This window comes from Aristolochia californica, unplaced genomic scaffold (assembly GCF_029961685.1).
Source record: "Aristolochia californica isolate CCGP_79_NKW_82.1479 unplaced genomic scaffold, dmAriCali1.0.hap1 SCAF_9, whole genome shotgun sequence".
Taxonomy (NCBI): domain Eukaryota; kingdom Viridiplantae; phylum Streptophyta; class Magnoliopsida; order Piperales; family Aristolochiaceae; genus Aristolochia; species Aristolochia californica.
The window spans coordinates 3254986-3267162 of NW_027182290.1; the positions used below are offsets into that span (position 1 = coordinate 3254986).

Consider the following 12177-nt stretch of genomic DNA (forward strand, 5'->3'; position numbering starts at 1 on the left):
CCAGCCAAATCAATGAGTATGAGCTTGTTTTCTTCCTAATAGTAAAAGAAAAAAGCGAAGGGACAACTAAGCTTATAAATGAAAAGTGGCTTACCATTGATCACTTATTTCCAATTTTGGCTCGTAAAAAATCTGAGAGTTGAACGTGCCGACCCCCTTTGGCCTTGCAATTAAATGCTTCAGCACACGTTGTTTATTTTACAGGTGAAAGAGCTGAAATCCAGTCATCTGTTTCCCAGTATTTGCTGTACATTTAGGTTCAGATGGACGCTTCCGTTACTCTTCTGGGTGTATAAACCTCGCCAACCACGCCTGAGAGAGCAATGGAGGACGGCTTCGCTGGGAGAAAGATGGACGACTGCTCGTTCGATGTTATCATTATTGGAGCAGGAATGGCTGGTAAGCGATACAACAGATCGGTAAATCCTCCTTTCCACGTAAGTTTTTTTCCATTTTTTTTTTTTCTGTTTTCAGCAGAAGCAGTAGTGGGTATATCACTGAGACGTCTCGGAAGTTCAAAGAGGAAGAAGATACAACCTAATCTTGTCCTTGAAATGGAAATTTTTTAAAAACACCCACACCAATCAATCGCTAGGAAAAAAAGGATTGAGCAGGTAGGAAGAAACAGGCTTCAGAGTCCTTTTAATGGCTTCAGTTTAGTTGTTATTTATAATGGTTCTCTCCATCAGTCAGGGACACCTTTCATTTGAATCTTTCTTTTTTGCTTTCCCTTGTACACAAATCCATTTCTGGTTGGTGAAGAGTTTCTCACTTTACAATCTGTATTCATTTATCTTCTTTTCTTTTCTTTTTTCTACTTCTCAATCTGTATTCACTATTCACTTTTCATCTTTGTTCAGATCAGTCAGTTTGTTGCTTGCTCATAAATCAGTAGGGATGGAGTTAAAAAAATTTAAAGGATAGGGTTATGCAATAGAAGAGACAACAAAAAAGAGCCAAATAATTATTTAATTTATCTTAAAACAAATTTCTTTAATAAATTTAACTTATTTAATATTTACATATATGTCAACAAATATACCCATTAGTGGTTTTAAAAAGGGGAAAAATATGTTAGAAAATATTGAATTACAAAAAATATTTGGATAGACAAAGTTGAAGTTTTTTTTTATTTTTTTTATTACAAAGATAGGTTAATCTTTCCACAAGTCCTCCGAGTTTATTAAAACCGAACCCATTACCACCAATAATATTAGAATGGTTCAACTCATTTTTTATGTTAAAAATATTATTACCATATTTAATTATAACCCGATCATCTCCCGATTTGACTTACTTTAATCTTGGGAATTGACTTTACTTTTTTATGAGAGATACATGATTCTTTTAAGTGGAAGGAAAAAATTGCATAAATCATTTATTTGGTGCATCTAACTATGGAGAATTCATATTTTGTATAGAGTTGGGAGGTTTTTATTCTAAGAAAAACCCATCCTAGGGGTAAAATCATAATTTTGAGGTAAATTAATAAACCTGAAATTATTGATTGTGCTAAAAATTTCGAATGGTTTTATAATAACTATTTTAAAATTATTTTTTTGATTTTTAAAAAAATATTTATTCGGCCCAATGAACTTCACTTATTGTGTATCATCATTGAGATCACACTCAATTATTCAAGGATCATTGTCTAGTTAGAGTCAAGTCGAGTTTGAACCACAAGGTCAAATCGGTGACCTGCAACATATGTCGGAGGAGGTCAAATCGGTGAACTTCAAGCAAGGTCAAATCTGTGAATTTCAAGCATTAGAAGAATTTTCGCAAATAAATAAGTTGTTTTGTTTTTTAAAATCTAGAAATTTCAATTTATTTCTGAAATTTTGGAATTAATATCTGGTACTAAAGCATTGTAACTTGTTGGTTCATGTCTCACTTATCTAATGTGTGTCACTCTAATGGTACACAAGTCCCATGTACACCCTATATTAGACTAGTTACAGCCATCTTAATCTAAGTTTCTACTTAGATCCCAGGTCATATTGCTAAATTAAAATATCATTTTTATAAGAGTGCTTGGGTCCTTTTTCACTACAGTTTCAGTTCATTAATGGAATCAAATGATCAGTGTCTGCAGCTACTCTTGTAATATAGTATTCCCACTAAAATGGAGAATCCTCAGAAATAGAATTCGCAAGCTTTTGCATGCTGATTTGAACAGGTGCGTCTGAAAAACGAACTCTGGAGAGGATAACAAGCACAAATCCAGGATCGACGTCAAGTCAGGGGAAAAAGAGGATGCAAAGATTGCGAGAAATCTCGAACCGGAGAAACAAACAAACCAGAAAAGAGAACTTTTCGTCCATTCTGATTGAGCGAGACACCAGATCCGATAAAAGAATGCAAAAAGGGAAAAGATTTGAATGAGACACCCACTTGTTTGTTGATACGCTCGTGAAATCTCAAACCCTAACTTTACCGCTTCTACAGTTTACTTTTCGTCAAAAAAAATAGAAAAAGAAAAAAATCTTCAGTTCTGGAAATGTTTAATGTGGATTTATCTCAAAAGAAAAAGGAGTGAGAGAAAATGAAATATTTTCAAGTTGTTATTTGACAGATCACTGACCTTCAAATTTTTCATCGTTAGGGATATCTGCTGCATGCAGACTAAGCGAGGCTGGGGTAAACAATCTGCTGATACTCGAAGCAACAGATAGGATCGGCGGACGAATTCAGAAACACGACTTCTCAGGAACGACGATTGAGATCGGAGCCAACTGGATTGAAGGAGTTGGAGGTCATCTTCTTAATCCTCTCTTGCCGATCGCCGACAAGCTCAATCTCAGAATCCGCCGAAGTGATTACTCGAACATTTCTTCAAACACTTACAGACAAAAGTACGCAAACAAGTTTTTATGATCATTCTATAATCATCTTGAGCTTCCTAAAGAGAGGTATCACTTAGTTAAGATTTTCTTTAATCCTCTGTGCAGCGGTGGATTGTACCCGTGTGATGTTGTGGAGAAAGTGTTAGAGATCGCAGAAGCAAGTGCAGAGTTCGGATCCAAATTGTCAAATTCTCTCTCCTCTAGTGGAGAGGATGATGTATCCGTATTAGCTTCCCAGAGGCTTTTCAACTAGTACACATATCCAAATTTCTCATGAACATTGAATTTTAAATTGACTTTTTTCTTTTTCCAGTATAATTTGATCGATTCAGCTCATGGGTTTTGGCAGTTTCCCTTCTTCCCCTTTGGAGATGCTCATAGACTGGTACATGAATGACTACGAAGATGCTGAACCACCCAGGATAACAAGCTTGAAGAACACAGTTCCTATTCCGACCTTCAGGGACTTCGGCCCAAACCACGACCTCGTAGTGGATGATAGGGGTTACGAGAGCATTGTTCATTTTCTTGCCAAGAAGTTTCTCAAGATTGATCACCATGTGGCAAAAAGACCTGTAATTAAGTTAAACAAGGTTTGTGTTAAGAAATAGTCCCATACGGATTACTGAGTATAAAGATCTTTAGTTTATTCGTTAAAAAAAAAATTCTAAAGTTGACTAGTCATTAACGTAGAATTTGTAACAATTTTGATCTAACCTAAATCATTCTCCATGAAGAAGTCATTAATTTGTTCAATTAACACGAATGAAATTAATGTAATTGCAGGTAGTAAGAGAAGTGAGCCAGTCATCTGATGGGGTGACAGTTAGAGTAGAAGATGGCTCCATATATAGAGCCAAATATGCAGTGATCTCAGCGAGTCTTGGTGTTCTTCAAAGCAATCTTATCAAATTCAAACCAGATTTACCAGTAAGTAGTCATGTGCTTTCACTTTTTTCTCCTTAAATAACTGCTATGTAACACTACTATAATCTTTCGTGTGAATCCTGAAACCTAAAATGGAAGCGTCGTTGGTTTTTTTATTATGCTTTTTCTTCTACCATTGAGCAGTATGAGAAAGCTTTAGCAATCTCCAAGTTTGACATGGCTGCATTCAGCAAGATCTTCCTCAAGTTCCCTTCTAAGTTCTGGCCGTCTGGTCCTGGCACCGAGTTCTTCTTGTATGCTCACTCCAAGCGCGGATACTATCCACTGTGGAAGGTGAATTTCTTCCTCCCATTCTGTGTAAATATAATAATTTTGATGATAACACTCACGAATACGAATGAGATCTCTCTCTCCAAAAGGGTCTCTCGTTCATAGATTAACCCCATGAATGGATTCTACCAGAATGCCGGAATTTCACCAGCTTTAGTAGATAGATAACACAAGTTAGGATTCTATTTCTTCGTGTGACAACTTGATGAACATGATCACCAACAAGAAACTATAAATACTCAATATTGTTGCCTCAGCACTTTGGAGAAGAGGCACCAGGATCCAACACACTTGTTGTGGTAGTAACAGATGAGGAGGCAAGAAGGATAGAACTTCAGCCGAAGTCCGCGACGACGTTGGAGATGATGGAAGTCTTGCGAAACATGTTTGGCAAGGACATCCCAGAGCCAACTGATATTCTCCTCCCCAAGTGGTGCTCCAGCAGGTTCTTTAGGGGTTCCTTCTTCAACTGGCCTACTGGAGTCAGCCGACACTATTTTCACAAGCTGAAGGTACAGCCACTGCTGCTTACAAAATCTTCATCTCTTCTGTGAATAAGCATAAGAAATCAGAAGTCCATAATTAAACCTTGTTGCAGGCTCCATTTGGCCGAGTTTATTTTACAGGAGAGCACACTAGCGAGCTCTACAATGGCTTCGTTCATGGCGCATATTTAGCCGGTATTTTTTCTCAAGTTACATAACAAAGTTCTGATATGCTTGATCCATTCTCCAGGTTTTACCTCTTATCTTCAAGCTGTTGATTCTCACTGCAGGTATTGATTCTGCAAACATGATACTCAGCGAAATGCTACTTCAACACAATGGCAACGAATCCTCCGAGGATAATCATTCCCCAGCAGACTGATTAAAAATTTTAGACAATCAAAGTTCATACATGGAGCTTTGTAGAGAAGAATAAATAAGTTAGAACACTCCAATAATTCTCAATAATTTGTGTCAATAATTGAGCAACAATACTGTTTCATGCCGTTTTCTGTGCGTAAGATGAAATTGCCGTTTAAGTTATCCATTCATTCCTAGCTGGGTTGGTAATGAAACAAAGCCAGCCACAATACTCAGGTATAAACATATAGATTGAACTGCAATAAGATAAAGAAATGGAACGAGATAATCTGTTGGCTTAGGTCAACATGATTTGACTCCTTGGTCTAACATCTTCCATCCAAGAACTTGCAAAGAAGAAAATATGTTTGATGCAGAATAATTTGATTCCATATAGAGTTATCAAACATCACCGTTGATCAAAACACATAACCTCCTCCATTCTATAGACTGTCATTTGGGTTCTCTTCATCCGAGTCAAACTCGACCTGCAAACAGAAATCTCTCTTTTAGTTGTGTGAAACCAAATCATGTTGTTAAAACATCAGTACTCTGATCTTGAATTCGGGAACAGGGAATAATATGGGAATGCTCACATTTTCATCTCTAAACCACTTTCCATGGTAATCACGCTTCCAGCCCGCTTCTATAAACTTAAGTTCTCTTTCACGCTGCTTCCTGAGCTCCACCAGCTGCTCTGAAAGCATCCCACCAGGCTCCAAATCTGCCCTTTCAGTGCTTTTCTTTCCTTTTTCAAATGACACATATTTTTGTGAGGAACATTGTTGATCTTTCAAGCCAAAAGGACTACTTCCACCGGCGCTGTTAGAGTTATTCATTACAGTTAATTTAAGTGTTGCAGATGTAGCTTTTCGTGTCTGTTCAATCAATGGCTTCTCAAAGTGCTGGCTTGAACCACCAAAAGTGGTAGTCTGACTTGAATAGCTGCTCAACGATATTCTCTTATTTAATTCTTCTTCCCTCAGTAGTTCCTGTTCCTTGAGCTTTGAAGCAGTAGCAGTATGGCGAGATCCCTTGCAGTGCATCTGTGAAGTATGACAAGAATCAGAAAACAAAGCATCAAGAAGGCAAAGAGCATAAATTAGTTTCTTTAAAAGCAGCAATCACGAACAAAAAATAAAAGTATGTCATTCATCCACACCACTGAGCTTTTGCTGTATACCTATTATTTGGGATCCTGTTGTTAGCTTCAGTGCCAAATTAAAAATTGATAATAGCACGATAAGAACAATAGAGTCGATGGAAAGGGAAGTCAAGGAATTTTGTGATTGAAATGACTTAAAAATAATGGAAAGTGAAACAAGTAAAATTTAGACATATAAGTCTTCAGTTATATTACTATTCATCAATGGAGCCATTGTGCCCATTAAAAAGATTATACACAACTAACTCCTAAAGCAATATAACAAGAGCAAATCATTTTATTATCAGTTGATTGCGGCACTTTAGCCACAATAAATACTCCTTCCTCTTAGTTGGAGGAGATCTAACAAAATATTTCCTCCTCTCAGGTGTGTTCAATAGGTCAGAGGCCTCAAATTGCAGATTTCAAGTCCAAATCTGGGGTCTCTGCCAACACGTCAAGCCAGCCATCGTCGTCCTTGGTCATGTAATCAACCAACCTCTCAATTGCACTAGCTAATCTTCCAAGACAGTCATCAGAACCATTAGTAATTTTCTGGCGACTAGAACAATGACTCATGGGTGACACACATCGACGCTTTGTACCAATACATTGGGCCTTTCTCTTATTGAGACCAGCACCAGACTCTGCATTTAAGGTATCAGCAATGCTATTCAGGTCAACTGGTGTCTCCACTACATTTCCAATGTTCTCTGCTTGGACTTGGACCTCTTTACCGACTAAGGCGTCCTCTCCCAAGATCATGGTGTCAGTCCCCTTTGCAGTATCCCCAACTATGGCCTGGAGTTGACCATAGTTGGGGCAGCCCGCAAAGCCATAGAATTCGGCTTCGTTATTCCTCTACATCAAATAAAAAGGAGGTCAGCTGCCACAAAATAAATTTAGTTTTTTTATAAAATCTCAGTTGAATAAGTTTGCTGAAATACTACCTTTATCAACGCTTCCCACTCACTGTCTGTGGCCATTAACTTCCTCGTAGATGCATCCCATCTAAACCCACTATTTGCAATAACATCAGAGACCTTCTTATACTTCCTCTTCCAAGTTCTCATGTGATTTTATCACATGTTCTTTTGACTTTGTTGACCCCGTTTGCTCATGAAAAGCTTTCATCACTTTAGGCCACACATCTTTCTTCCAACCCCCATGGAGCTTATTCCCATTGAGAACCTCCATATATAATAGATTCATCATTGCTTTATCTTCATCAGCAGTCCAAGCATTATATGGTCCCTTCATTGTGTTAACCTCATTTTCATCTTCCTTATCCTTGAACTGGTAAGGTACCTGGTAATTTGGAAACATTAGGAACCCAAGAAAGATGAAACAAAGGCATCCATATTCCCTACCTCCCCTCCCTACTCTCAAAATATAAATATATAGAGAGAGAGGGAGAGAGAGAGAGAGAGCACTTAAGCACTGAACCATATAATCCCAAATGGAACAAAATCAGAAGCATGTGAATTTACTAGAACAGCTGCTGCAGAGTCTGCCTCTGCATTTGAGTTCTCAGGACATACATCATTACCAATTCGACTCTCAACAACATCTTCTGAATTCGTTTGTAAGGTTCCAACAATATTATTAGCAGAGTCTTCCTTCCCAGAGAACATTTCATGGGTTGTCTGCTCCCTTAAATCCCCAACAACAGCCTGAAGAATCCCATAGCTTGGACAACCATTGTCCCGATAAAACTCGGCATCTTTGTTTGTCTAAGCCAACCAGCAAAAGTAAAGCTATGTTAAGTTAAACTTAATTGATCCAACCAAGTTTAGATGAATTAAGATTTTCGTCAAAAACTAACTATTTCTCCAAAAAAAAAAAAAAAAGGAAAATGTGTTTCCTCACAAACAAAGACATAAATGGTACCTCTATTAGTTCATCCCATCTGGAGTCTGTGGCCACGATCTTTCCTGTGATTGCATCCCACCTGAACCCACTCTTGGAAACTATGTCAGAAACTTTCTTGTAATTCCTCCTCCAATTTCTCATACTATGTATCACATGAGCTTTTGTTCTTGTGAAACCTGTCAGCTCTTGGAAAGTTTCCATCAACCTTGGCCATACCTCTTTCTTCCAACCACTTGGGCATCTATTACCCTTAAGAACCTCTTCATACAGTAGGTTCAACAGTGTTGCATCTTCCAAATCATTCCAAGAAATATATGTGGCATTGGATGCAGTACCCCCATTCTCATCTTTCTTTCCCTTGCCATTATCTGCAAACTTCAACGACTTACTAACATTAGTTTATGACTTACAAAATAGCAAATCAGAATTCTTCATAGAACTGGCACTAAGGTCATCCTCCAACCACAAGGCTTAGCTTTCCAAAGATTGAAAAACTTACTGATCCAGCACCAAAAGAGTCAAGTTCTGCATCTGAGCCGTCCAAAATTCTATTTTGATTGCTTTGGTTCTCTCTGGAGCCTTCTACATTTGCTGGTTGGATTTCAATGTTCTTAAGAGCCAAACCCTCCATTGTTAAAGTCATGTTAGAACTCCCCAATGTCGTAGGATCCCCAACAATGGCATGAAGCAGTCCATAGTCAGCACAGCCTTTCAAGCGATAAATCCCAGCCTCTTTGTTTGTCTACAACAAACATTGGAGGTAGTTAAGCTAAATTAATCACTTGATTAAATTTAAGCCTTGCACAATCAAGACATACACTAATACCTCTGACAACTGATATCTGTAGCTGCAAATTTCCCAGTTGAAGCATCCCATCTACAGCCAATTTGTGAAACCACATCACACATCTTTTTATACTTCCTCTTCCAAGTTCTTATGTGTTCACCACATGAGCTTTTGTCTTCACTGACCCTGCTTGTGCACGGAAGACTTTCATCACTCTAGGCCAAATTTCCTTTCTCCACCCACCTGGAATTCTATTTCCCTTTAGCACCTCTTCATACAACAATCCCATCATCACCCTATCTTCAACATCACTCCAAGAGATATACTTTCCCTTGGGTACATCAACCATATTACCATCTTCGTGGCTCAAATAATTATCAGCCATCTCAAAGACTCACATGTACTAAGAAGTGACCTATCTAATAAGAGGAGAACTATTTATCCTTCTTCTTTTTTCCTGAATTTTCACCAAAATTCATTGCTCAAATATAGAATCCTAGAAATAAATGACATAAAAGTATAAATACATTTTAGGCACCACGAGAAAAAGAATGAAATATGCAAAAAAGCTTCCATAATGACTCAAAGAAATAGAGCACCAAATCACAATCAGACGTGACAAAGTACATTAACAATCCAGAATCCAGATTTTATACATGCTGGGGAGACCCATATTCTGTGGATCACAAACCAAAAATCCTAACCACTGGAGATGAGGGATGGCTTCCACAGGCTTTTAAATAAGAGAATTCAGGGTTTCCGAGATGATTTCATCTTCATAATTTCGATGATATACTTAAACAAACACACAAATGAAAATAACAGCAAAAATCTTTACAACTAACCCAAATTTCAAATTTCTAAAGGGGGTTAAGAGTTCTCATACTTACAGAGAGCATGAGAAGGGAATCGAGGATGGGGTTGTTCGGGCAGACGAGACAGACGCACTTGCCATTAGATAGTTTCTTGTAACCAGAAGGGTGGCCATTTAAGTCTTGGTGGTCCCGCAGCAGATCGTCCACTCTCCTCTTTCGGTGGCGCGCCTCCCTCACCCAGCTGTCTCCACCGAAAGTACTCATCTCTGTTCTCTAACGAAGCTTGGTTTTCGCTTCAGCGGGTCTTCGCCTCTTATTTTTCCGTTGCAGAGAGTGCTAGGTTACTCGCGCAACTCTTTCCGTGTGCTAGGATCAGCATGATTTTACCCCTCCGTCGCAATTCCTCCTCCGAGTCAACTACTATTTGAGTCTAGGTAGGTTGGGTCATGACTCGACACTTTTGCAATTGCCTAAAAAGATAAGTTTGGCTCGAAAAAAGTTTTTAGCTTTAAGCTCAAATTTGAAATAAGGTTCGTGAGCCGACTCGTTAGCATAATTTTTTTTTTATGAAAATACCTTTTACTCTAATTACTCTCATCAATTCCCTTTTTAGTTGGTTAATAGTTGTTCTTATTTACCTCAAACCTCAAAGACGATTAATCGTTAATCCCTTTTGGATCTCTCAACATCTAATGTTGTTGTTTGTCAATGGAATAAACATTATTGATGAAGGTATTTGTTCTTTCTTATACATTAGTATACTCCATTTCAAAGTCTTGGACTCCTCTATGATACCTTACATTTTGATGGTACCACGGTCATCACAATATTCTCTTTATTTATTTTTGTATTTTATTTTTATTTTGAAAGTTTTAAATATAGGTTAGAGCTCGAACCTGGCTCGAATTTGAGATCAAACTAGGCTAAAAATTTTGGGTTCGATTTTGATTCCAATTTTAGCCTCGAGGCTGAGCTCAACTTTGAAGTATTTAGATCAACCCAAGTTCGAACACATGTAGGTTTGAGCTTGGCTTGACTTGATGCCACCCCTACCTGTCCTGCCCTAAGTCAAAAGCCGAGTTCACCCAACTCGTGGGTGACTCGAAATTTTTAAAAATTGATAATATCTCTCTAGAATAGTCCCACATTAAAAAATACTAAGAAAAGTTCTTAATAGACCTCTTACGTGGTTAGTCATTTTGAAATAGAATCAAACTCAATTTTAACGTGATATTAAAGTCAGCTAATCATTTTGAAATAATACTGAGCTCAATCTTAACATCTTATACTATATATAATAAAGACAAATTAAAATTAATGTCTCTTCCTCTCCTACAAAATCATCATCTTTCTCTTCTTCAAGCACTTCTAGTGTTCTCTTTCGTTCCATTTAGCCAAAGCTCTTTCCTGTCCTTCCCCGTTCTGATTACAAAATACCGATTTCAGAGATAACATAAGCTCTTTTTTTTCTCTATTTCAAGACGAGTTTCTTTACAAAAAACTTGGGTTATATTTTCTCTTACCCATTGATGACTACAACCAACCAATTATTCCCTATTTCAAAAGCAACATTTGATGAAAACAAGGAATTATCAGTAGACTTTTCTTGTGTTTAAGCATCCAGTTAAGATTAAAAGATGAAATGAAGCACGTTATGAAAACCAAAGAGTTTATTATTTGGGTTCCAAAGCCAACAGCTTTATCAAATGAAGGAAAAACCATCCATCCTTAGTTAATTTAAGAACACGAGAACTTTTTTGTGCAGCACTGCCTCTTCCCTTGCGCATCTTCATCTTCCTCACAGCTTCATCCAATACAGACGTGAGGAATAGGCAACACAGCAAACTTCATCAACCCCTGGCTGCAATGGAGCCCGGCTCCCACACCGCAGGCGAAGAAATACGGCTTCTTACTCTTCTTCAACACGAACTGGAGCCCCCCGCGGCCACCGTCGGCTACGCCTCCCACCACCTTTGCATTTTTCAGGTTACAAGTCCGGTAGCTCCTGATGTTCTTCAGCAAGTAAACATTGTGGGGGAAGGTCGTGTTGCTTGGGGGATCATACTTGAACACTACACAACATCAACACACAGGTTATTAGATAACATCTTAGGACGGCATAGTTGAACAGTTGCATGAGAGGAAGACTCACCCAGAGTGTCATTTATATAGAAGGGTCCTGTCTTGCACGCCCAATCGGAGTAGTTGAAGCCGAAGTGCCAGCGTTGAACCCCGCCGACGATGATTTTGGCGGCATCTGTCGTTACAGGAGAGGTGGCCAAAGCCATGAAAATGGCCAAAAAGAGGCAACAACCTGATCTGAGAAGAAGACCCATATTTCTTACTGAAACCAACCGGATGAGAATGGAATGAGAAACTAGTACGAGAGAAGATGTCTACTTTGAGGGGTTTATATAGAGAGATCAGAAATGGTAGTGAAATGCAGCAAATATAAGTCAAATCTCTCCTTTCTTAGTTAGGTCTAATTATATTTTTTATATGAGAGTTTCAATTGACTCGGAAAAAGGGCTTGTTGGGGCTTTGAGGTTAGGCAATCCTCCATTGCAAGTCAAAAGCTACATCCTTAGTGCTCCATTAAACACCAACCGGACGACGACTTTGTGAAGGCAGCACAAGTGTACAGGCGTGA

The 12177-nt window shown here is 38.3% G+C and overlaps 4 protein-coding genes across 5 annotated transcripts; 1 reads left to right on the forward strand and 3 right to left on the reverse strand.

Annotated features, from left to right (window-relative positions):
• The first annotated feature begins 335 nt into the window (after positions 1–335).
• LOC137941757 (polyamine oxidase 1-like) lies at positions 336–5048 on the forward strand. Its single transcript, XM_068787325.1, has 9 exons — positions 336–399; positions 2606–2855; positions 2952–3098; positions 3196–3439; positions 3633–3776; positions 3918–4067; positions 4322–4576; positions 4663–4744; positions 4840–5048. The coding sequence occupies exons 1-9, from the start codon at positions 351–353 to the stop codon at positions 4929–4931; spliced, it is 1413 nt and encodes a 470-aa protein (XP_068643426.1). The 5' UTR covers positions 336–350; the 3' UTR covers positions 4932–5048.
• On the reverse strand, positions 4988–9791 carry LOC137941759 (uncharacterized). Its single transcript, XM_068787328.1, has 3 exons — positions 9603–9791; positions 5506–5955; positions 4988–5397 (listed from the first exon to the last, which is right to left on the reverse strand). The coding sequence occupies exons 1-3, from the start codon at positions 9789–9791 to the stop codon at positions 5353–5355; spliced, it is 684 nt and encodes a 227-aa protein (XP_068643429.1). The 3' UTR covers positions 4988–5352.
• LOC137941758 (L10-interacting MYB domain-containing protein-like) lies at positions 5953–9118 on the reverse strand. Of its 2 annotated transcripts, none has more exons than XM_068787327.1 (6): positions 8752–9118; positions 8425–8667; positions 7944–8300; positions 7595–7786; positions 7004–7361; positions 5953–6914 (listed from the first exon to the last, which is right to left on the reverse strand). In XM_068787327.1, the coding sequence occupies exons 1-5, from the start codon at positions 8800–8802 to the stop codon at positions 7101–7103; spliced, it is 1104 nt and encodes a 367-aa protein (XP_068643428.1). In that variant the 5' UTR covers positions 8803–9118; the 3' UTR covers positions 5953–6914; positions 7004–7100. The 2 variants fall into 2 exon arrangements, with proteins under 2 accessions (XP_068643428.1, XP_068643427.1); XM_068787326.1 differs by having other exon boundaries at positions 7544–7786.
• A 1542-nt stretch (positions 9792–11333) lies between the features above and the next one.
• LOC137940199 (blue copper protein 1b-like) lies at positions 11334–11863 on the reverse strand. The gene is made up of 2 exons (XM_068785134.1): positions 11680–11863; positions 11334–11599 (listed from the first exon to the last, which is right to left on the reverse strand). The coding sequence occupies exons 1-2, from the start codon at positions 11861–11863 to the stop codon at positions 11334–11336; spliced, it is 450 nt and encodes a 149-aa protein (XP_068641235.1).
• Positions 11864–12177: the final 314 nt, after the last annotated feature.